Here is a 25,558-nt window from a genome sequence, read left to right as displayed (position 1 = left end):
AGATTTTTTTTCCTAATTTCCTTCCGAAAAGAATGTCCTTTAATTCTGAGGCTATAACCTCCAGTCCTAGATTCCCCCACTAGTGGAAACATGCTTCTTCTAAACTCAGACAAAATAACAATAGGTGACGGTTCAGGTCGAGACCCATCTTCAGACAGTCTCAAGAAGGGTCTCGACCTGAAATGTTACCTATACCTTTTCTCCGGAGATGCTGTCTGACCCGCTGAGTTACTCCAGCATTTTGTGTCTATCTTTAATTCAGAGATCTGTTAACAATTTCTTATTATATCAAAAGCATTTGACTCTATTTCCAATCACCACCTCCAGTTGAAATTGCATTTGGAATATTTTGGAGGACCAAGAAACCAAGAACCAAGTTAATTTTGTTCCAGACCTTCATACATTCAGATAGAACAACTTTAATTTTATGATTTTTCATTGAATCTCTGTTACCTCCTGCCACATTCTGATTCTCAGTGACATCCATAAATCTGGCTGACCAGAGTATATATACTCCTGGATCAAATTGTTTGGTAACTCTACAATTCCTGCATGCCCGCAGCTAGGATTTATGTTTCTCGTGTCCCGGGGAAACGCAGCAGATGAGGCTATTGGGAATTTCACTGATCTCCAGCCAATTTTCACATGCTGCAGCTGCAAATCCTTCCTGTCATCCCTACATAATATTGTCATATATGCCCAACAATAGGTTGCCATTCATGATAATGAGTTTATTTGTTGAAAGCTGTATTTTAAATACAGTCATTTAAACTAAGCACTAATTCTGTAACTGTAAATCCTTCCCATATCTTATCATCGAGGCATCTCAGGTATTAGTGATAAGTAACATATTGTTTTGCATCAAATTCTCACAATTACCTAAGTACCCCATCAGGACACGAAGTTGCATTCCATCGATTTCCATTCTCAATGACCACTTGCGAAACTCCAATTGTTTCAAATGATTGCAACCATTAAGCATTTTATTATAAGTGTCGTCACAGATGTAATGAAGAAAATTCACACCAATCAGCACATTTTGGAACAAATATGGTTTCCTAGCTAGAACTCTCATTACTAGAATCAACTTCTATCTTGACCATATCACCAGGACCCTGACTATTACACACCGTGCATCTATCGATAAACTCAAACAGTCATTTATAAGATTTCTGTTTATTTATCTTGGAGTTGAGCTGCTGGGCAACACCTCCAAATGTTTCAAATGTTACAGACAATTGTGTTTCTTACTAGAAGTGTAATGTAGGACATAAAATAAGTCCGCAGCATTCCACATATTTTGATAGCAAGACTGAGAGCAGATTGCTATTTTTAAAAAGCATTTAAGGGAGAAAAGTTACAATTTTGGTGTAAACACCCAATTACCCACCACTATTTGTTGTTGCACTATTTACACACTCTCAACACTATTATGACTACACAAATCTGGTAAATCTTGTTGGGTGTAAATTATTAGTTTGCATGAACTACAGAGTTTACGCAAAGACATAATAAATGGGAGCATGAATTGTCCATTGGTCTACCCAAGCTTGCACTGATTTTCATTATGACCTGGCTGATTTTTTACTTCGGTGACATAGTCTGGCATTGTCCCCATATCTTGTTCTCTTAATATTCTGACCAAAATGACTGAGGCTTTTCAATGCTCTATGATGATAAATTCCTAATCTTCACTGTTGTGTGAATGAAGAAAAAAATGTTTAAGCCTCCTATCCTCTCTTCTGAAACTGTGCCCTCTAGTGCTAGTTTCATCAGTCCGGGAAACATTTTTCCTGCACCCAGCCCATCGAGCCCTTGAGCACATTATATACATCATTGAGATCTTACCTTATCCTAAATTCTAAAGAATGCATTCACAGTCTACTCAATCTCTCCTCAAATAGTAAACATGACATCCTGTTATTGTACTAGACTAGTGAATGTTTGCAGCACTCTTCTGGTAAATATAGCCTGTCTTTTGCCCAAAGTTATTAATACTACACACATAACTCCCAGTGCAATCTCATCATGGCCTTATGCTATGGTTTGTGGAATATGTCACATTTTTCACCATATATTTTAGGGAAATTATGGAAATGTGCAATTTTGCATTTTAATTAACCCTATACTGTCCTGACCTTTTTAATTAAACTCAAGCTGTCCTGGCCATAGTTTCAAAATGGATATTAGGTGCTGGACAGGAATTTATAAAAACAATTAGTTTTTTCAAACGGATTTGTAAATTATAAATGTGGCTTGTGCTTATGAAAAAAAAGTACCACCTGTTTAGTAGAAGCCTATTTTAAAGGTACAGTGGAATGAAGATACAAAAACTTGGGTTTGTTATTTGTCAGCTTTACAGCTTCAACTTATATGGCTGCGTGTCGTGTCAATCGGATTACTGCTAATGAATTCCAAAGCAAATTGCTTATGTTGCTTGTCTAATTATATCCCGATATTAGAACACCAGTCAATGCAACAAGAAAATCTGCTCATCAGGCTTTTGTATACTAAATATAGGAACCGGACTTGCTGTGCTCACAAAAAAAAGTATATATAAGTTGACCAGAGCACAGAGAAAGCTGCTGGTGCCCAACCATCGGGGTAAGTTTCTCACTTTCTTCATAAACATTCACTGGCGAAGCCGGGGAGGGGAGGGGGTAGACCCCATCACGTCTCTCGGGTATTAAATGATGAGGAAGAAGAAATCAATCCATAAATCAAGCCAACATAAACATTTTGGCTCATGTAGATCAGACCTCGAATGATGTAAAATTAATTAATTTATTATTTTCTTTTGCTAGAATTGCGTGGAATATTTTATTCTTCACCGGGACTGAAAAAGGTAAAGGATGATTGAGCAAGCAAATGTTCTAACAGAAACTTGTGATTGATGAAACTGCGTTTGATTTTTAAAAGTTGATAATCGTTCGGTGATAGCGCATAAAATTCAAATACATATGTGCACTTTTAATGATTCAGTACGAGTTGTTATTGAACACCGCATTAAAAGTAGTTGCTTCAACATCAACCGGCGCAGCGTGATGTATCATGTATCACGAATAGCATAAATGCTGCACATATCCTGTGCAACAGCGGCGAGGTGATCATCATTTTCTACAGTTACAAAGCAAACGATTCACAAATATTTAATACCAATGAAAGGTAGCCAGTGCATGTAATTTACTTTGTAATTATATGTTTAAATGATATTGACATTCAAGAAACGGATTCAAAAGTTTTATTAAATGAGATTTTCGCACTATTTTCTCGTTAAATTAAGCGATGTATAATTGCTCTGGTCTTGAAGAGTGAAGCTCCACGTTAGGATTTTTGGCCACGTTTGTACATTAAATAGTCTACTCTACAGAATCAATACATTCAGAATGAAATGAGAAATATGTTGAAAAGAACGTGCCTCGTCAAAGGGCTTTTACCTTCAAAGTACAATGCCGTTCAAATCGGGAACAATGATAGTGGGCATTTGAAACTTGTTGATATAGAACTGGTAACGGATGCGAATGAATTCTGTGTTGTGAATGAGTGATACAGGCCAAGAGCAACGTGACGACAATATAGAAATGAAAGAATGGAATTATTTTCCGAACAAGTAATAACAAGTGAGGTTAAGTCCGAATAAGAGCTCTGTTACTTTCTGATAAATAAGTCAGTGAATCATTTGTTACTGCTAAAACGAAATGCATGGATTTTGCTGATGCTATTTAGAATCATATAGAAAACCTTTTCCCGTCAATTCCAGCAATAGACCGAAGCCATGGGGGATGCGGAGATGGCAGTGTTTGGAAAGGCGGCGTCGTATTTACGGAAGACTGATAAAGAAAGGCTTGAAGCTCAGAACCGACCGTTCGATGCCAAAACCTCCTGCTTTGTTACCGATCCTAAAGAACTGTACGTGAAGGGAATCGTCAAGAGTAGGGAGGGCGGCAAAGCCACCGTGGAGACCTTATTAGACAAGATGGTTCGTTGAATAGTTACACATAATACTGTATTCGGAAACCTCTGCAGCGTACGCCAATGACACATTTCATTAAATTTGCCTGTTGATTATTTTCAGACCGTTACTGTTAAAGACGATGACGTCCTGCCGATGAATCCTCCAAAATTCGATAAAGTAGAGGACATGGTCATGATGACTCACCTGAACGAGGCAACCGTGTTGTATAACCTCAAAGAGCGTTATGCTGCCTGGATGATCTACGTAAGTACAGTTGTTGGATCTTGCAAAATGACCATACTGAAATACCTGATAAATTCTAATTCCATTCTCCCACCTTAGACCTACTCTGGGTTGTTCTGTGTCACTGTAAACCCCTACAAGTGGTTGCCAGTGTACGACCCGCAGGTTGTGTCGGGATACAGAGGGAAGAAGCGTCAAGAGGCTCCTCCTCACATCTTCTCCATCTCTGACAACGCGTATCAAGCCATGCAGACGGGTAGGTGGCCAGACTTGATCATAATAGTTTTTAGTTTCTGTTTAGAGTCGAATTACTACCGAGTTGTAGCAAAAACATGGGACAAAGGTATACAGATAACAAAGAATAATTCCGACATCTGTACTCTTGCCTTCGGTCGGGGCTTGAGAAGAGAGCCAGATGACATGTTGCAACTTGATAGGACTTTGGTTCCGCTGCGTTTGGGATATGGTTTGCACCTTTGATCGCCCCATTACAGGAAGGATGTGGTGTGTAGACAATAGGCAATAGACAATGGGTGCAGGAGTTGGCCATGTGGCCCTTCAAGCCAGCACCACCATTCAATGTGATCATGGCTGATCGTCCATAATCAGTACCCAGTTCCTGCCTTCTCCCCATATCCCCTGAATCCGCTATCTTCAAGAGCCTTATCTAGCTCTCTCTTGAAAGTATCTAGAGAACCGGCCTCCACCGCCTTCTGAAGCAGAGAATTCCTCAGACTCACAACTCTCTGTGTGGAAAAGTGTTTCCTCATGTCTGTTCTAAATGGCTTACCCCTTATTCTTAAACTGTGGCCCCTGGTTCTGGACTCCCCCAACATCGGGAAATTGTTTCCTGCCTCTAGCATGTCCAAGCCCTCAATAATCTTATAAGTTTCAATAAGATATCCTTTCATTCTTCTAAATTCCACAGTATACAAGCCCAGCTGGTCCATTCACCCAGCATATGAAAGTCCCATTATCCCGGGAATTAACCTTGTGAACCCACGCTGCACTCCCTCAATAGCAATAATATCCTTCTTCAAATTTGGAGATCAAAACTGCACACAATACTCCAGGTGTGGTCTCACTAGGGCCCTGTACAATTGCAGAAGGACCTCTTTGCTCCTATACTCAACTTCTCTTGTTATGAATGTACAACAGAATGTTACATGGATTAGATGGTATAAAATGTAAGGACAAGTTAGACAAATTTGGATAGTTTTCTCTGTAGGTTGAGGAAAAACAATATAAATATATTAAGATATAAAGGGCACAGTCAGCATCTGTGCCCGAAGTTGGAAAGATTAAAGGGCATCGTTTGAAGGAGATGAGTGGCCAAATATCCCCTGGTGATGATAGTGGAGGTAAAGACAATATGGCATTAAGAGGTTTTCAGACAGACACATTGTTATGCAGGGAATGGAAGGATGTTGATCCCGTGCAGGCAAAGGAGATCAGTTTAATTTGGCATCAGGTTCGGCACCGATATTGTGGGCTGAAAGGCCTGTTCCTCTGTCGTACTGTTCTATATTCTACATGTGCTGTGTCGCCCAACAAACCCACACCTCTCTGTGATTTGAACTCTGGATACTGATGTTGTTTTCTTTTTCCCAGATCGTGAAAACCAGTCCATCCTGATTACGTGAGTGTTACTGAGTTCAGAGCTTGCGATAGTGTGATAGAGGTGTCATTATTTATTTTTGCATATCCATCACATCGCTAATATCACCATGTAAATGCATTTTCTGTTGAAACCCACTTCCCTGTTTCCTCGTCGACCCCAACTGCCGTCCACTTCTTCAATCCAAAAACCTCTCCAATTCGGCGAAACTGGAGCTGTCCTCCTCCCCATTCTTATCCAGTCACATTTAGTTCTGTGCTCACAACCTTCCCTGTAGCGACACATCATTAAGATTCACAATTCTTCCCTGGCGTTGTCTCTTTGGCTATATTTTCTATCCATGTAATCAGAGGACATCTAGAATCATTCAATTATAGTCTCATATGCGGCGCTGATTTTAAATCACTCTACATTTAATAATTAATAATTTAATAAATAATTTCTTAAATAAATTAGCCAAAATTTTATAAAATAATTCCAAAAGTTAGCTTCTTACGCATAGTCAGAGCTGAGAGGTGTCCAAAACACCACAGGGTTTCTTCGGAGTTTCTATTATTAGGTTACGTGATCGGTCTTTTCATAGTCTCGTCGACCTCCCCCTCCAAACCCCTCAAGACGTCCCACTATGGTGACCTAATTTGCGAGTTTAGAAGAGTTTGCGCTCGCCACAAACTCACAGCATGGTCTTTTACCTTCCTGTTCATCGCAGGTGCGAATTTCAGACAGCGCTCTCCCGCATTCCCTGGCCCCCGCCATTGCGATGTGTTTGGGTGTGTGTGTGTGTGTGTGTGTGTGCTGACGGTCGATCCAGCTCGCGGTTTCATCGCTGGCAGTCGATCCAGCTCGAGGTTTTTCAGGCGAGTGCCCTCGAGCTTGAAGGTCGAAGACAGTTGCTGAAAAGTCCCGTAAGTGGGATAGGTCCTTAAGTGTTTCTTCTTCATGGCGATGTGAAATTACATTCATTGGCGCAGCGGTAGAGTTGCTGCCTTACAGCGAATGCAGCGCCGGAGACCCGGGTTCCATCCCGACGACGGGTGCTGGCTGTACGGAGTTTGTACGTTCTCCCCGTGACCTGCGTGAGTTTTCTCCGAGATCTTCGGATTCCTCCCACACTCAAAAGACGAACAGGTTAATTGGTTTGGTAAATGTATAAATTGTCCTTAGTGTGTGTAGGATAAAGCTAATTATCGGGGATCACTGGTCGGCGCAGACCCGGTGGGACGAAGGGCCTGTTTCCGTGCTGTGTCACCAAACTAAACTACACCAAGCTTTATTTGGAATTGTAGTTCACTTGAATCTTTATTCCTTCAGTCTGTCTCGCTGTTAGTTTGGTAATTGTTCACTTCGTCACATTCTTCATGCAGCGGAGAATCCGGTGCCGGGAAGACTGTGAACACGAAACGTGTCATCCAGTACTTCGCATCGGTTGCAGCAGTTTCCGACGCCAAGAAGAAGGAAGCTCAAACTTCTGGGAAGATGCAGGTGAGACAGAGCTGGTACCACGCACAATCTGACACCTTCCTGCAGTTTACTTCTAACTTAATTTAGTAAATTAGTAAATTCTAGATTCTAATATCGAAAGTATTTTTGCAGGGATCACTGGAGGATCAAATCATCCAGGCTAACCCACTGTTGGAAGCCTTCGGTAATGCCAAGACTGTGAGAAATGACAATTCATCTCGTTTCGTAAGTTTCCTGTGCAGTTTCATTACCCTCTTGTGTGCAGGCAATGATTAACAGAGCAGTGTTGATTAAAATGTTTCACACAACTAAATCGGTTTCTGATATGCATGTTCTTTATATTTCAAGGGTAAATTCATCAGGATTCACTTCGGTACCACTGGTAAACTGGCTTCCGCTGACATTGAAACCTGTAAGTGCAGTGGAACTGGATTTGTAAATATTGTTTGTAAATCAAATTGTTGACTAGTTTGACATGTTCTTTGTCAATTCTATATTTGTTTGTCTCACCAGATCTCCTGGAAAAATCCAGAGTGACATTCCAACTGAAAGCTGAAAGGAGTTACCACATTTTCTACCAGATGATGACCAATCACAAACCTGAAATTGTTGGTAAGATTCAAAGTGTTGAACTGAAGAATTAAAATTAATTGGGTTACATGTTGTCTTTCTGTAGTTGCTCACAAGTCTTTCCACAAAACATTTATTTTGCAGAGTCATGTCTAATTACCACAAATCCTTATGATTATCCTTTCATCAGCCAGGGTGAGATTACAGTCAAGAGTATTGATGACACAGAAGAATTGATTGCAACTGATGTGAGTAGTTGCTCTGCATTTATTTGTACCTTCTTAATTTGACTAATACATTATAATACATTAATATATTCAAGCCATCACCGACATTAATCTATATTGACACAATAGATATTCATAACTGAATGAAGATGATTTGATTTAAAGAAAAATAATGAAAATAATTACAATGGTTGACCTAGGAAGTGTTTATGTATATGGAAATAAGAAAAATAAACCCGCCATCTCAGACTTTCAGGTAACACATAGTAGGCTGGATTGCATCCCAACTGTTGGTTTGGGAACAGCTCTGCCCAGATCACAAGAAACTGCGAACAGTTGTGGATGTAGTCCAATCCATCACAAAGACCAGACACCCTACCATTCACTATATCTAAATTCATGGTGGCTTGGAAAAGAACCAATATAAACAAAGACTTGGCCCACCCCTCTCATTTGTTCCTCTTTTCCACTCCCATTGGGCAGAAGATAAAGAAGCTTCAAAGCGCACACCACTAGACTCAAGAATAGCTTCTTTCCCTCTGTTATTAGGCTTCCGATATGTCCTTCCATACGTTAGGGTACTGTCTGATTCACATTTACACCATTGTGTTCATTGGACTTTGTCTCTGGAACTGATGCACACCAATGCAGATAATTATATTCTGCACTCTGCATTTGCTCTACCTTTGCTCTACCTGTTGTACTTGAGTGTGACTTGATTGTATATATGTACAGTATTATCTGATTTCATTGGATAGTAGGCAAAACAAACATTTTCACTGTACCTTGGTTCACATGACAATAATAACCTACACCTACAAAAACGACTACTCAAAATAGTTTTTGGGAGTGTCTACTAGATAACTGATGTGTTCAATGCATTAATATTGTTTTGGATTCTAACCATTTTGTTGCACAGACTGCCATCGATATCCTTGGCTTCGTCATTGAAGAGAAGTGGGGCATCTACAAACTCACTGGCGCAGTGATGCACATGGGCAATATGAAATTCAAACAAAAACAGCGTGAAGAGCAGGCAGAACCAGATGGCACAGAAGGTAACAGTTCATTTCACTTCCGCATTTATCATTATTTACAAATTCAAAATAATACGGACCTTCAGTATAATGTAATCAGTGCCAAAATATTTTTGAAAGATATTCCACCTCCCTAACAAACATCTACAGAGTTAATGTTCGCCACCAGAATTTTGCGCTGTTCTGTGTTCTTTTTCCACCCTGGGCCCATCACAAACCAACTCACTATATTGTTCATCGGTAATTTTATGTTAGCTACTTGGTACAACATTGATATATTGTGAAGAAGATGTTAATGTAAGGTTGGTTGAATCAGGCAAACAGCTTGCTGTGCACAGATCCAGATATTCCAGTGTATTGCCAGCAGTTCCACACAGAGAGAAAACTAAACTTCCTGGCAGTTGCTTAGTGAAATGGAATGCAGCAAACAGTCCGTGAAGGAAAGGGTGTTATGGCATTGTTTCCAGGGAAGCCATGCGGGATTCAAATGGCCTTTTGGCTGTCCGTGTGTCTTTATGAGAGAAGATAACAATCAAAGGTTATTTTCTCCAAAGAAAACAAATCATTGCCATTTTCAAATGTAATAATTTGCCTTTATCTTTTGTTAGATGCCGACAAAGTAGCCTACCTGACCGGCCTCAACTCAGCAGATTTGCTAAAGGCATTGTGCTATCCACGAGTAAAGGTTGGCAATGAATTTGTGACCAAAGGGCAGACAGTTCAGCAGGTACGGTTACCATGATGGTTCGTAGATGTTTAAAATACTTTATTTAGAGTGTTACCTTCAACTAATACACATATTCTATTCTTTTAGGTCACCAATTCAGTTGGTGCTCTTTCCAAATCTGTTTTTGAGAAAATGTTCTTATGGATGGTCATCCGTATTAATCAACAACTGGACACAAAGCAGGCCAGACAGTATTTCATTGGTGTGCTGGACATCGCTGGTTTTGAAATTTTTGATGTATGGTTCAGAATTATAAACATTAACTAGATCATATATTTAAAATTGACAACACTAAAGGCTAATAAGGGAATTAATGATAACACAAAAAATGTCTTTATTTGTTCAGTACAACAGCTTGGAGCAGTTATGTATCAACTTCACAAATGAGAAACTGCAGCAGTTCTTCAACCACCACATGTTTGTTCTGGAACAAGAGGAGTACAAGAAGGAAGGAATTGAATGGACATTCATTGACTTTGGTATGGACTTGGCTGCTTGCATTGAGCTCATTGAGAAGGTAGGTAATATCATGGAAGACATAAATGAAAATAGAATATAAATCTAGTTTAATATTAATTGAAAAGGCTTAAAAAAATAAACATTGGCTTTGTCCACAGCCCATGGGTATCTTCTCAATCCTCGAGGAGGAGTGTATGTTCCCCAAAGCCTCAGACACTTCCTTCAAGAATAAGCTGTATGATCAGCACCTTGGAAAGTCAAATAACTTCTTGAAGCCCAAGCCTGTCAAAGGAAGGCCTGAAGCTCACTTCTCACTGGCCCATTACGCTGGCAATGTGGACTACAACATTACTGGCTGGCTGGATAAGAATAAGGATCCACTGAATGAAACTGTAATTGGGCTGTTCCAGAAGTCATCAGTGAAACTCTTGGGTGTTCTCTACGCTGCAGTCCCTGAAGGTAAATCTCGGCTATGAACGGCTGTTAGCAATCGTATTGCTTTCTCGCCTTTAATAATTTGTTAAGAACAATTAAATGTGTTGCTTCTTTGTCACAGACAGTACAAAGAAAGCAGGCAAAAAGAAGGGTGGTTCATTCCAGACAGTGTCTGCTTTGTTTAGGGTAAGATTTTTCCTTGCACATTCACTTATCACAAGTTATATGAATCGTGAATTAATATGTAAATTATTGACCGAAATGCATCAGACTAATGTACAATTGTGTAACTGTCTTTATTTTTTAACCTCACAGGAAAACTTGGGCAAGCTGATGGCTAACCTGAGAACCACACATCCCCATTTTGTGCGCTGTCTCATCCCCAATGAGACAAAGACACCAGGCAAGTCGTAGTTCCATCTATCCAGTCAATGTGTCATAGAAAATAATTTTGTGTTCTACTTTATTCTTTCAATTATTTATGTTTTAAACACCAGGCATTATGGAAAATCACCTTGTCATACACCAGTTGAGGTGCAATGGTGTGCTGGAAGGTATCAGAATTTGCAGAAAGGGATTCCCAAGCAGAATCATCTACGGTGACTTCAAGCAAAGGTGAAATATCTCAAAATATACATTTTTATTCCATTTCAAATAAGTTGGTCAATATATTTAGTTCTAATAAAAATCACCAATAATGCGTACAAAACTCTCATGCAACAGGTACAGGATTCTAAATGCAAGTGCAATTCCTGAAGGCCAGTTCATTGATAGCAAAAAGGCATCTGAGAAATTACTGGGATCCATTGATGTAGATCATACCCAGTACAAGTTTGGACACACTAAGGTAATTATGTTGAAAGTGTAAGTTTTGTAATGTGAAATAACGAGATGAATCAACAATATACTTTTGAATGTAATCTTAGGAACAGGTGATTTGAAAAAAAATCTTCTTTGTAATATGTAAGTGGATATCTGAGGCAAGTAAAATTCAACTAAAATGTGCTCCATTAGTTCAGTTCTGCAAAATACTTATTCTATGTTGACATTCTGATACATATTTTTTATGCACAAGAAGGCAGTTTAAACTCTGCTCCTAAAATGTTTTTAGAATTAAGTATTCAAACTGATCCCTTACTTTGTTTAAGGTGTTCTTCAAAGCTGGTCTCTTAGGTGCACTTGAAGAGATGAGAGATGAAAAGTTGGCACAGCTCGTTACCCGAACTCAAGCTATATGCCGTGGCTTTTTAATGAGGGCTGAATTTACGAGAATGATGGAAAGGAGGTAAATATTGCGTTACAAAAATCCAACAATATATTTACACATAAACAAAATTTATACATGAATATAGCAGTTTACTCCATAAACAGATTATTGCTCTAATCTTTGTTCATTTTACCATGGCCTTTAGGGAAGCACTGTATACTCTACAGTACAACATCCGTTCATTCACCAATGTCAAACACCGGCCAAGGATGCAACTGTACTTCAAGATCAAACCTCTCCTGAAGAGTGCTGAAACTGAAAGGGAAATGGCAAATATGAAAGGTGAGTTTGAGAAAACTAAGGAGGCACTTGTTAAATCTGAAGCACGGAAGAAGGAATTGGAAGAGAAAATGGTGGCTCTTGTGCAAGAAAAGAATGATCTCCTACTTCAAGTCCAATCGGTACCCACATTTGCTATCTTTGCATGGTTATACATGTATACAAAACACATAGCCTGGTATAATTCATTGTATCATTTTATTGCAGGAAGGTGAAACTCTGGCAGATGCAGAAGAAAGATGTGAGGGGTTGATTAAAAATAAGATTCAACTAGAGGCTAAAATGAAGGAAGCTAATGAAAGATTGGAAGATGAAGAGGAGATGAATGCTGAGCTGACAGCTAAGAAAAGGAAACTGGAGGATGAGTGCTCAGAACTGAAGAAAGATATTGATGACTTGGAGCTCACATTAGCCAAAGTTGAAAAAGAAAAACATGCCACTGAGAACAAGGTATTAAACAGTGATTTTGATGACAAATTGATACACTATTCATAAAAGATTTCTGATGATTACATGTCATTATTCTGTTCATTTTGTTTTGCTGAACATAGGTGAAAAACCTCACTGAAGAGATGGCTAGTCTTGATGAAAACATTGTTAAAGTAACCAAGGAAAAGAAAGCTCTCCAGGAGGCCCACCAGCAGACCTTGGATGATCTCCAGGCTGAGGAAGACAAAGTCAACACTCTAACCAAAACAAAGACTAAGTTGGAACAACAAGTTGATGATGTGAGTCTTTTAAACCATGATTATGTGAGTTTTTTTGCAGTTATCGTGGATTGAAGTAAATTTTAATAAACATACTGTTTCTTAAAAAGCTTGAAGGTTCTCTGGAGCAGGAGAAGAAACTCCGCATGGATCTGGAGCGTGCTAAGAGAAAGCTTGAAGGTGACTTGAAGCTGTCTCAAGAAATAACAATGGACTTGGAGAATGACAGGCAGCAACTGGATGAGAAACTAAAGAAGTCAGTATTTAAAGTTATGAACAAATATGGGTTTTTTTTATAATCCACTATTTAAAATTATTTTCTATTTGTCACGTTGATGCTTTGCAAAATATCCAGCAACTGGATGAGAAATTAAAAAGTCAGTATTAGGTCTTTGTTATAAGTCACTGTTTAAAATAGTAAGATTAAACGAGAACTTACCAGTTTGAAGTTTGATCTGTATTTTATGAGGAGTTACAATGAGGGATTACGTGAAGAATCCGCTCAGCACGCATGCACGGCATACTTGAAAGCAGCGGTGTGGAATCACAGATAGACACAGTTATTGAAGTAAACATAGTAAAGATAAGGAGACATCAGTTTATGAATTTGACCCATATTATTGAGGGTGGGAGCGGAGGGCACGTAATCCCTCATCCCCCAGCTGGGCTCGGCACGGTGTCGGGATAGCGGAGCGCCGGGTAAGCGGTCCTACCGCCTTGATGCTGCCCTCCCCCAGATGGAACGCTCCTCCGTGGAGTCGAGCGGTGGACAGGTTTGTTCTAGAGCCTATCTTCTCTGCCTGAAAGCAGAAGGCTCCCTGTGAAAGAAAAACCTGACCTCAGCTTACCTGACGGTCCGTTCTTTCACCTCCGTAGCGGGTGCGCACAACTCCCGCTGCGCCACTGTTGCTCTGCTGAACGTAATGCCGCGCATGCGTGCTGAGCGGGTTCTTCACGGAATCACTCACGTGACTCCGAAGTAAAATTGTATCCCACTTGCCTTGTGCATGTCATGCAATGTTTATTTTTCATGACAATGATACTTCTGTTGGAAAACGTTAAGTTGTACTTATTTTAGCTTCTGTGATTGTGCTACATATATTACTTACATGAACATACACTTAAAAGATATATGGTGATATGTCTAAAGTATATTTTTGGTATCTGCTGTTTAGCAAGTAACTATTTCTTCTGAATGTCAATGAGAATAAGCCATTTTTCGTGCGTTCATTCAAAATATGTGAAAATGTTCAATTAATTAACTGAATTTTTCATTTTTGTTATTAAAGGAAAGAGTTTGAAATCAGCCAGCTTCAAAGCAAAGTTGAAGATGAGCAGGTTATGGGTTCCCAACTGCAGAAAAAGATTAAAGAATTACAGGTGATGTATAAGTCCAGTAAAATTATCAATGCCTTTCAGTGAAAGTCATGCACATGAATTGATACTACTGGTTCCATGATTATAACCAATGCATATTTATCTTAAGGCTCGTATTGAGGAGCTTGAGGAAGAAATTGAAGCTGAACGTGCCTCTCGCGCTAAGACTGAGAAACAGAGAGCCGATCTTTCTCGGGAACTTGAAGAGATCAGTGAGCGACTGGAAGAAGCTGGTGGGGCAACTTCAGCTCAGATTGAAATGAACAAGAAACGAGAGGCAGAATTTCAGAAAATGCGCCGTGACCTAGAAGAATCTACCCTCCAGCACGAAGCCACAGCTGCTGCTCTTCGCAAGAAGCAGGCTGACAGCGTTGCAGAACTTGGGGAACAAATCGATAACCTGCAGCGGGTGAAGCAGAAGCTTGAGAAGGAAAAGAGTGAACTGAAGATGGAAATTGATGACCTCGCCAGCAACATGGAATCAGTGTCCAAAGCTAAGGTACAGTGATAGAGGACACTAAATACTACACTTTTATAGTTAACTTTGAATTGTTGGTGTTGTTCGGTTGGTGTCGCAGCTCTTGAAAACTGGTTGCTTTGTTTTCAGGCAAACCTTGAGAAAGTAGCACGGACACTAGAGGACCAGGTCAGTGAAATGAAGACCAAACACGATGAACATCAACGGTTGATCAATGACTTATCAACTCATAAAGCACGTCTTACAACAGAAAACGGTATTGATCTTGATTTCAAAATAATATTGATCTATATTTGTTGTTCACCATATAGAAAACATTACCATGTAATATTTGTAATATTTCACTCACATTATCTTTAATTCACAGGTGAGTTGAACCGCCAAGTGGAGGAGAAAGAGGCCTTGGTATCGCAGCTGACAAGAGGGAAGCAAGGATATACCCAACAGCTTGAGGAACTGAAGAGGCAGCTGGAGGAAGAAACCAAGGTACTAAATTAACTTGAGAGATTTGTTTCACAGGAAACTTTCTAAACGTGCATTATTGTCAATTTTGAACCAATTTAATGTTATAAAAATGCAGCATTTATGTTATAAAATATTATATTTTAATGCACTGATGTCCAGCAACTTACTTTAGGATTTCCCTCTAAAGCAACATTTCTTTTCATTGTGACCATAAGCAAATTAACAAGGTTAAGTTACTTTCTAATAATCACAATGATTTTGAATATCATGTCGTTCATGCCACGTTGTAATCATTTCAGGCTAAGGGAGCCCTGGCCCATGGTCTGCAATCTGCCCGCCACGACTGTGACCTGCTCCGTGAACAATATGAAGAGGAGATGGAGGCAAAGGCTGAGCTCCAGCGTGGAATGTCCAAGGCCAACAGTGAAGTGGCTCAGTGGAGATCAAAATATGAAACTGATGCAATCCAGCGCACAGAGGAACTGGAAGAAGCCAAGTATGTAACAAAGAGGAGCCTATGTTCATGCAGCACATGCTGTCAAGGAGAATGTATGTTCTTCCACAATTTCCTGTGAGATGGACATGATGGTTTTGTGTTTTTCAGGAAAAAACTTGCTCAGCGTCTGCAAGATGCAGAGGAGCATATTGAGGCCGTGAACTCCAAATGTGCTTCACTGGAAAAGACTAAACAGAGACTACAGAATGAAGTGGAGGATTTGATGATAGATGTAGAGAGGGCAAATTCAGCAGCAGCAGCTCTGGACAAGAAACAAAAGAACTTTGACAAGGTAGGAGCTGGTTGTTGCGTTGTTTCTCTTTGCATGTAGTTCTGAAGGAAGTAACCAACATCATGCATATCAATTTTAGCCAGAGACTGGCAAGCAGCTGGTAGTTTAATTTTGTGAGGATTTGATCTCATTAATGACGACAAAAATACCTCCATGGAACTGAATTATAACATTGTTGTTTCTCAATGGGTAGTTTAAATTATTCTCTCTGAAGACTGGAGAAAATGCACCAATAGATCTTTGTTAAGTAAAATTAGCAAGTCCTCATGTCCAAAAAGGTTATTAACTGCAGATCAGCCACAATCTAACAGAACGTCTAAACAATTGAAAGGGTTCAGTGATTTTGGCATTTCCTGAGTGTGAAAAAGTCACATTAGAAATAACAGACATATTAAATTACTGAACCCTTTTAATATTGTACCATCCTAAGAAGTACTTCTTTCTTGTTTATTTACACATTCAAGCATAATATTATTTTTGGGAAGTCATGAAATCTTAGAGAGTCATAGTCATAGAATCATAGAGTGATACAGTGTGTAAATAGGCTCTTCGGCCCAACTTGCCCATACTGGCCAACATGTCCCATTTACACTAGTCGCACCTGCCTGCGCTTGGTCTACATCCCTCCGAACCTGTCCTATCCATGTACCTGTCTAACCGTTTTTTAAATGTTGTGATAGTCCCAGCCTCAACTACATCCTCTGGCAGCTTGTTCCATACACCCACTACCCTTTGTGTGAAAAAGTTACCCCTCAGATTCCGATTAAATCTTTTCTCCTTCACCTTGAACCTATGTTCTCTGGTACTCGATTCTCCTACTCTGGGCAAGAGGCTCTGTGCATTTACCCGATCTATTCCTTTCCTGATTTTACACACATGGATGCTGGGAAAATATCAGTTCAGTTTTCAGATTGAAATCTACACATCTTTCTCACTGGCTATCACACCTCATTGATACTGAGACAGAAGTTAAATTTGAGAATACATTTCTTACATTTACAATTGTACAATTAAGGTTCTGGCAGATTGGAAACAGAAATATGAGGAGAGCCAGGCAGAACTGGAAGCATCTCTGAAGGAATCTCGTAGTTTGAGTACAGAAATCTTTAAGATGAAGAATGCATATGAGGAGTCTCTAGATCACCTTGAAACTCTTAAACGGGAGAACAAGAATCTACAGCGTAAGTCTATACCCATTCTCTCATTTAATATTATTAACAAGATACTTACTTATCTTGGAATTTAATGCTTTTACAGATTCTATTCTGACTCATTGCCCATTCCCTCTGAATTTTCACTAATAATGTAAAATATGCACGCATTTCTATTGAAATCCAAGTTTTATCAACAAGATAGGTTGAACTAACACTACATTTAAAACACAGAGGAAATTTCTGATCTGACTGAGCAACTGGGTGAAAGTAGCAAGGCCCTCCATGAGATGGAAAAGACAAAGAAGACAGCTGAGCAGGAAAAGAGTGAAATCCAGTCAGCATTGGAGGAGGCAGAGGTAAGGTTATTTCAACATTACATTTAAGAAATAGATATTTTGAACTATCATTGTTGTCAAATAGAATAAATAAGTTGCAATAATATCAGAGTAACAACCTGTTTAAAAGATATTTTTAAGATATAAAGAAATAAACTTTTGCGACAATAATGTGCAAAATACTGAAAATACAGTTAATCTCTCTCGTAGGCCTCCCTGGAACATGAGGAGAGCAAGATCCTCCGCATTCAGCTGGAACTGAACCAACTGAAATCTGAAGTTGACAGAAAGATTGCAGAGAAAGACGAGGAGATCGATCAGGTGAAGAGGAACCACCAGAGAGTTGTGGACACAATGCAGAGCGCTTTGGAGGCTGAAGTCAGGAGCAGGAATGATGCCTTGAGAATCAAGAAGAAAATGGAGGGTGATCTAAATGAAATGGAGATTCAGCTGGGACATGCCAATCGCCAGGCTTCAGAAGCTCAAAAACATCTCAGAAACATACAGGGTCAATTGAAGGTTTGTATCATGGGATAATGACTTCTAGTACACTGTTATTTTAAATGTTGTGTGATTGTCAGTCAATTATTTAAGTATTGATTTTCTTCTCGCAGAACTTAATATAAAATGCAAGATTTGTTATTTGCCAGATGAGCTAGATTTTTCAAACTATTTATTGATGAAAAACAGCTTATTACTACAACTGATTCAATTATAAGTTAAGCATTACAGTGTACTGTAATACCTGGTAACAAAGCAATCTTGCATTATAAACAGGACGCCCAGTTACAACTGGATGATGCCTGCAGAAGCCAGGAAGACTTGAAGGAGCAACTAGCCATGGTGGAGCGCAGAAGCGGCCTGCAACAGGCTGAGATTGAAGAAATGAGAGCCGCTCTGGAACAGACAGACAGAGCTCGCAAAATTGCTGAACAAGAGCTGATCGATGTCACTGAAAGAGTTCAGCTGCTGCACTCTCAGGTTAGTTCCCACATTGTTGTCACCCTACATTACCACCAGGTCTTGTTAGGCATTGGTCAGGTTAGTCTTGTTTAGGTTATCCTAAAAGGGGGATTTTATAATTGCTTTGTTCAATTTTCTGTTTGGATACCATCTGGTTTACAGGAAATGATCTCCAGGGATAGAACATTGAAACACAGAGACATAGAAAATAGGTGCAAGAGTAGGCCATTTGGCCCTTCGAGCCAGCACGGCCATTCTATATGACCATGGCTGATCATCCGTAATCAGTATCCCGCTCATGCTTTTTCCCAATATCCCTTGATTCCGTTAACCCGAAGAGCTAAATCTATCTCTCTCTCTCATGAATACATCCAGTGAATTGCCCTCCACTGTCTTCTGTGGCAGAGAATTCCAGATTCACAACTCTCTGGGTGAAGAAGTTTTTCCTTATCTCAGTCCTAAATGGCCTACCCCTTATTGTTAAACTGTGACCCCTGGTTCTGGACTTCCTCAACATAGGGGACAAAATTACTGCACCTAGCCTGTCCAATCTCTTAAGAATGTTATATGTTTTAATAATAGCACCTCTCATCCTAAATTCCAGTGAATACAAGCCCAGTGGACCCATTCTTTCATCAAATGTCAGTCCCGCCATCCCGGGAATTAACCTGGTGAATCTACGCTGCACTCCCTCAATGGCAAGAATGTCCTTCCTCAAATTAGAAGAAAATTGCTCACAATACTCGAGGTGTGGTCTCACCAGGGCCCTGTACAACTGCAGTAGGACCTCATTGCTCCTAAACTCAAATCCTCTCATAAAGAAGGCCAATTAGCTTTCTTCACTGCCTGCAGCACCTGCATACATATTTTCAGTGACTGATGTGCAGGGACACTTAGGTCTCATTGCACCTCCCCTTTTCCTAAACTGACACCATTCAGATAATAATCTGCCTTCCTGGTCTTGCCACCAATGTGGATAACCTCACATTTATCCACATTATACTGTATCTGCCATGCATCTGCCCACTCACCCAACATACCCAAGTCATCCTGCAGCCTCATAGCATCCTCCTCACAGCTCAGCTTTGTGTCATCTGCAAACTTGGAGATGTACCATTTGATTCCCTCATCTAAATCGTTAATATATATTGTAAATAATTGGGGTCCCAGCACGGAGCCTAGCGGCACCCCACTAGTCACTGCCTGCCATTCCGAAAAGGACTCGTTCATTCCTACTCTTTGTTTCCTGTCTACAAACCAGTTCTCTATCCATGTCAATACTCTACCCCCAATACCATGGGCTCTAATTTTGCACAATAATCTCTTGGTAGGCAACTACACTTTGTTGCTCGTTTTTCCTGCTGTGTTCCAACCTCAAGAATGCAGATCAGCACCAATAATGGTGTGAGGGCCAATTTAAATGTTACTTGATTGCCTCATCTCTCCATAGCATGACTTCAGACATCCAATATCCACTGGCATATAGACAGCAACAGATTGGTATCCGTCTCCCATTCTTTTGTTTGTTATTAGTTCCGTCCAAATTCTTCCTCCACCTCCCACAATATATTAGTGCATATTGAAACTGAGATTAGATTCATCTTTACTCCTGCAAAATTAACATTAGGGCACAGATAATGTGAATGCACAGTCTTTCTTCCAGGGAAGGGAAATGAAAAGCTAGAGAACATAAATTTAAGGTAAGAGAAGAAAGATTTAAAAGGGACCTGAGAGGCAATTTCTTCACACACAGAAGGTGGTAGATACTGTATATGGAACAAGCTGCCAAAGAAAATGAATGTGGTTGGTACAATAATAACATTTAAGAGACATTTGGACAGGTAAATGGATAGGAAAGATTTAGATGGATATGGGCCAAATTCATAAAATGGGTCTAGCCTAGATAGCCATTTTTTGTCAGCATGGATAGGTTGAGATGACGAGCCTATTTCAGTGTTGTACTTCTCTATGATTGTATGACTCTTATTCAAATGTGTCTTTTCCTGCAGAACACCAGCCTCATCAATACTAAGAAGAAGCTGGATGCCGACCTGAATCACATCCAGTCTGAAATGGAAGAAACTATCCAGGAGTCAAGAAATGCTGAAGAGAAAGCCAAGAAAGCAATCACTGATGTAGGTCATAAATTATTTTAACAATTTGAATTTAGTTTTCAAATATTACCTCAATTAATTACGTTGATAAAATTAGAATTTTGAACATGTAATGATTTGCCCAATTGTGTAATATTGCAAGGCTGCCATGATGGCTGAAGAGCTGAAGAAGGAACAGGACACCAGTGCTCACCTTGAACGAATGAAGAAGAACCTCGAGCAGACAGTGAAGGACCTGCAGCTTCGCCTGGATGAGGCTGAGCAGCTGGCAATGAAAGGAGGAAAGAAACAGCTCCAGAAACTGGAGGCCAGGGTAAATCCTGAGACTGTTTTACTGTCCACACTGAAACTTTGGATATAATATGAATATTATGGAATAAATCCCGTTTTGTGGTTGTTTAGGTGCGCGAGCTGGAAAATGAGCTGGAAGGCGAGCAGAAGCGAGGTGCTGATGCTATTAAAGGTGTTCGCAAGTATGAAAGAAGGGTCAAGGAACTATCTTATCAGGTACTGTACAATTAATAATCAATTGGTGCACTTAATTCAGCCAAAGCTCTGGAAGGATAACAGTGTTCCTGTAGCTATACCCCTGCAGTCAGCATGATTGGTGTCCTGACCACCCTACAACATTTGCTTTGTCCTTTGAGGTTAGCCCATTCCCCGAAAGGTCCTGTTTGAGTTGTTACTTTCCCAATCTTGGTTGATTGAAGAAAGTGTTGTCATTTGTATGCACCAAGTAACAGAAGCTTCCAATAGAAGGAATCTGGTGGGCATAACACAAGTCTTGTGGTAAAGGCATTTTGGGGTTGTACAGACAATTAACCTTTGACTGGGTCACTGAAAAGAAACCCTTTCTCAACACTAATCAGAGGGAGGGTCCTGCTGTGAGATGATGAGTGGAGCCAGAAGAGGCCATTGGTAATGAAGTGAGTGGGGCACTGAGAAGGCAGCAATGTAAATATCACAGAAGGATGAGTGGGTCAGCAAGAACCAGGATATGTATCTTTAATGCGCTAGTAGGCATAGCATGATTGTGTCATAAGAATACAATAAAATGAAAAATAAAACATTTCAAATGTTGCTTCTTTTGTGACATTCAGTCAGAGGAAGACAGAAAGAATAATCTGAGACTACAGGACCTGGTTGACAAGCTGCAGATGAAGGTTAAGGCCTACAAGAGACAATCGGAGGAAACTGTAAGTTATTATGACTATAACTGCAATTTTTCAAGAAAATTATTTTGTATGACATTAAATTTTAAGATTTTTGTATAATATAAAGAAGAACTTAACACAATCTACATTAATAGTAAGGTGGGAATATCATGTCTATGGGCAGAGCATTAAAACACCATCTCTATTCATTGTTCTAGAAATGTTTCAATTAGATTCTTTCCCATTGCTCTAATCTCAAAAGAATAGAATCCTTGTGAATATCTGAGCTCTGAAATATTTGTCATAATATAAGGCTCATTATCATAATTCATGAAAAGCTTGTTTTTAATGGGCCAGTTAAAGATTAACAGCATTATATGTAGGACCAGGTGTAGCATAGTAGGCTTATCAGCCTTCACTATTCAATAAGATTAAATCCGTTCTTTAATTTTTCTATCCATTTTCCCGTATCGAGAAATCCACCAGGTCCAAGCTGGAATGGACTTGACAAAGTCTTTTGTGTTGGAAATTCTAAAAGTATTTGCTTTTTCTCAGTCCTAAAGTTATTCTAGTCTCTTCAGGCAAATTCTCATCATCTACTTTAACAAATATCTCAAGAATTTTAAATAGTTCAAGAATACCATCTCCTGTTGTTCAAAATTCCAAAGAATGTGAGCATGTTTTATTATGTACAGTATCTGCTCACATGACTGGTCTCACCTCAAGAAAATCATAAAACGGGCAAGTGGAATGCTAGCTTGATTCAGAGGACTGAAGGACAATTTATATTACAGTTCCACAAAACATTGATTAGCCCACAGCTGAAATAGTGCAAACAGCTATGAATGCTTTACCTGAGGAAGAAAATATTTTCCTTTGGATGAGATTAATCAGAATGACACCTAGACTCCAAAGGTTACATTTTGAGGGGTTTACCAAACTAAGATTCTATACCATGAAATTTAGATTAAGGGTTGCCAAGATTGTGTGGAAATCAAGAGGATTGATGTAGGAAAACTGTTACTATTTGAAGCCAAGCACTAGTAGGCATAGCATGATTGCTTTCCACATTAGAAGTAAATAGCTAATCATTTCTTTGAATCCATGTGATTCACTAATAAATTAAAGTATCTTAACCCCAAAGTGTAAGAGATCAACACAAAGAATGTTTCAGAAGAGACCTTCATCCAATCTAAACTAAGTAAAATCATGTATTTTGTGCAAAAGATTGATTAGTGCAGATTTGTGCATTATCCAATCTTGATATTCAAAAAGTAAAGCCGGCAGACCTTCATCCAATAAAGCTCAAAAACTGTAAATTTCTTAATTAGTTGGTCATCAAAAGTATAATGGTGTTTAGCAATCACCTGGTAAATAATTTTCATTCTTAAAATCTGAGCTTTTACACTGTTTTCCTTCAGGAGGAACAGGCCAACGTTCACCTGTCCAGGTTCAGGAAGGTTCAGCATGAACTGGAGGAAGCCGAGGAACGTGCCGACATTGCCGAATCTCAAGTCAACAAACTTAGAACTAAAACCCGTGACATTACTATCAAGGTACAGTAAAAAGTATTCAAAATGGTGATTTATATCAACATGGAGGAATAGATAAAGCGATCCTTATTTCTGTCATTAATCAATGTATAAGTAAATTTGAAAGGCACATTTATAATCATTTGCATTTCCTTTTTACCTATCAGAGCGCTGAAGAGTAGATGGCAACTTGAAACGGTCCAAAGAAGAAATCTACAAAATGTGTATTTCTTTGTAACATAGTTTTATAAATGTAGCAATATCAACAAAAATAAACGTGCAACACGAAATTGTTTCCTTGTTTTATTAAGACGATGCAATAATTATAGTCCATCTCAAAGCCTCTTAAAAGCCACCATTAAATCGGCCTCCACTGCCACCCCTGGCCGCACATGCTAAGCACCAACCACTCTATAAGAAAGAAAACTTACCCTGCATGCCTCCTTTAATTTTTCCCTCTAACTTTTAAGATGTATCCTATGGTCTTTGACAGTTCCACCCCAGGAAAATGGTTTTGTCTACTGCATATAATTGTGTATATGTGTATACCCCTCATAATTGTATAGACGTTTATCAGGTCTCCCATCAACCTCCAATGTTCAAAAGAAAACAATCTAGATTTGTCCAACCTATCCTTGTAGCTAATACTTCACCTTCCTTATGGCTCTGACAAAACATTTTATGTGGTTAAACAAAAACTTCTGTCTTCAGTCATTATGTTCGTTTGCAGAAACAATACCTTAATAGATCACGTGCATTTCCTACGCACCAAAATATCTGGAAACATACCTAAATAGGGAAACATACCTAAATATTCATTTCTTCCTTATTTATATTCCTCAATTTCAGGTAAAATTGAATGTTCTAATTTAAGTAACTAACCAACAATAACAAACCTTTCCCCCTTCCCCTCCTTCCTTCACCTATATATCTCTTCCTCTGGCTTCACATGTCATGCTTCTTCTCTCCTGATCTCATTATTTCATAGCCTTTTGTCTTTTTCCATCTCTGGAATTTGTCCACCCATCTACTAATCATCACCTGTATCCTTGCATTGTCTAGTCCCCATCTCTCTTCTAGCTTTCTCTTCCCCCTCCACCCCCCCAACTACTATCATCTGAAGAAGGGTCCCGACCCAAAACGTCACAGCCATGAAACAGAGAGACATTTCAAATAGGTGTCTTTGAAGCCTGGGAATTTTGTCTCCCAATGGGCCTCATGGATATAAATTTGCTGAATCCAGTCCAAATAATGAACATTTGGATGACATGAGATTAATTTCAATTTTAGGTCATTTCAATCATTATGTCAATTTTAGGTCATTTCAATCATTATAGCATCCACTTTTCCAGCTACACATTATATTTGGCAAAATTCGCAAGCCAATTGTTTCAACAGATGCCCACAGTCATTTTGAAAATAATTTCATGAAAATGTTTCCTGGTCTTAATGTTATGGAAACATTCGAGGAAACATCAAAACTCAAAATCCTCAACTGGAAGAGAGATAATTGTGATAACTGCAGTCCAAAGTGATCGGGAACATCTGGAACCCTTGGATAACAATGGGATAGTTACTAAAATAAATAGAAATGGCGCATGCTAAATTTCGACTATTGAAAAAAGCAAGAAAATAGGCAGTGCAGATGGTGAAGAGCAGCACCGAGTGAAGATCGCAAGGATGGGTTAATATACGCACCTTTTTGAGCCAATGATCATTTCATGTGTGATGGCAGCCTTTATTAAATTTTCCTTCCTACAAATTTATTAAAAGAGAATTTGATTACAAGACTGATATTCCAATTGTATTAACCGTTGTGATAATGCATTTAGAAAATTACGCACAGCTTTGATTCCCAAACTGAGAAAAGATACACATATAAGTTGAGTACAGCTGAGGTTCACCAAATTCATTTACAATATATATTAATAATTTTATTCGAGGGAATTAAATGTAACATCTCCAAGTTTGTGGATGACGCAAAGCTGGATGGCAGTGTGAGTTTTTTCCTCCTGGGTGAGGAATTTTCAGTCAAGTACACACAACTCCAAGAGACTGCAGATTAAAAAATAATGTTTAAGCTTCTGGAATTATACCCATTGTTTTATTTAATAGCCTGGGATATAGTAGCGTTGGTTAAAGATTTTATCCGGATATATTTAGCTGCTTTCAAAGATGCCAAATCCCTTAATATCTCCTATTCTATATGGCTT

General features: G+C 39.2%; 2 protein-coding genes across 2 annotated transcripts in view; both read left to right on the top strand.

Annotated features, from left to right (window-relative positions):
- The first annotated feature begins 2,767 nt into the window (after positions 1 to 2,767).
- Positions 2,768 to 25,558, top strand: part of LOC129708212 (uncharacterized) — an 84,463-nt gene continuing 61,672 nt past the window's right edge. The window contains 39 exon segments of the mRNA XM_055653833.1: positions 2,768 to 2,845; positions 3,761 to 3,979; positions 4,076 to 4,219; positions 4,298 to 4,454; positions 5,810 to 5,837; positions 7,181 to 7,298; positions 7,410 to 7,502; positions 7,626 to 7,689; positions 7,791 to 7,889; positions 7,992 to 8,095; positions 8,994 to 9,203; positions 9,650 to 9,838; positions 9,926 to 10,075; positions 10,185 to 10,355; positions 10,456 to 10,756; positions 10,854 to 10,918; positions 11,048 to 11,135; positions 11,230 to 11,347; positions 11,456 to 11,579; positions 11,881 to 12,017; positions 12,145 to 12,400; positions 12,486 to 12,728; positions 12,830 to 13,006; positions 13,096 to 13,271; positions 14,275 to 14,365; positions 14,472 to 14,861; positions 14,970 to 15,096; positions 15,208 to 15,326; positions 15,605 to 15,801; positions 15,910 to 16,093; positions 17,109 to 17,274; positions 17,479 to 17,603; positions 17,793 to 18,101; positions 18,360 to 18,563; positions 20,555 to 20,680; positions 20,802 to 20,972; positions 21,062 to 21,166; positions 21,760 to 21,855; positions 23,235 to 23,369. Coding sequence (XP_055509808.1) covers positions 3,776 to 3,979; positions 4,076 to 4,219; positions 4,298 to 4,454; positions 5,810 to 5,837; positions 7,181 to 7,298; positions 7,410 to 7,502; positions 7,626 to 7,689; positions 7,791 to 7,889; positions 7,992 to 8,095; positions 8,994 to 9,203; positions 9,650 to 9,838; positions 9,926 to 10,075; positions 10,185 to 10,355; positions 10,456 to 10,756; positions 10,854 to 10,918; positions 11,048 to 11,135; positions 11,230 to 11,347; positions 11,456 to 11,579; positions 11,881 to 12,017; positions 12,145 to 12,400; positions 12,486 to 12,728; positions 12,830 to 13,006; positions 13,096 to 13,271; positions 14,275 to 14,365; positions 14,472 to 14,861; positions 14,970 to 15,096; positions 15,208 to 15,326; positions 15,605 to 15,801; positions 15,910 to 16,093; positions 17,109 to 17,274; positions 17,479 to 17,603; positions 17,793 to 18,101; positions 18,360 to 18,563; positions 20,555 to 20,680; positions 20,802 to 20,972; positions 21,062 to 21,166; positions 21,760 to 21,855; positions 23,235 to 23,369 — 5,961 coding nt within the window. The 5' untranslated portion in view covers positions 2,768 to 2,845; positions 3,761 to 3,775.
- LOC129708134 (myosin heavy chain, skeletal muscle-like) lies at positions 14,257 to 23,635 on the top strand. Its single transcript, XM_055653711.1, has 16 exons — positions 14,257 to 14,365; positions 14,472 to 14,861; positions 14,970 to 15,096; positions 15,208 to 15,326; positions 15,605 to 15,801; positions 15,910 to 16,093; positions 17,109 to 17,274; positions 17,479 to 17,603; positions 17,793 to 18,101; positions 18,360 to 18,563; positions 20,555 to 20,680; positions 20,802 to 20,972; positions 21,062 to 21,166; positions 21,760 to 21,855; positions 23,235 to 23,369; positions 23,513 to 23,635. The coding sequence occupies exons 1-16, from the start codon at positions 14,327 to 14,329 to the stop codon at positions 23,525 to 23,527; spliced, it is 2,508 nt and encodes an 835-aa protein (XP_055509686.1). The 5' UTR covers positions 14,257 to 14,326; the 3' UTR covers positions 23,528 to 23,635.

This window comes from Leucoraja erinacea, chromosome 23 (assembly GCF_028641065.1).
Source record: "Leucoraja erinacea ecotype New England chromosome 23, Leri_hhj_1, whole genome shotgun sequence".
In the NCBI taxonomy this organism is placed as follows: domain Eukaryota; kingdom Metazoa; phylum Chordata; class Chondrichthyes; order Rajiformes; family Rajidae; genus Leucoraja; species Leucoraja erinaceus.
The sequence above is the reverse complement of the archived record's forward strand: the minus strand, read 5'-3'. Positions and strand labels throughout refer to the sequence as shown.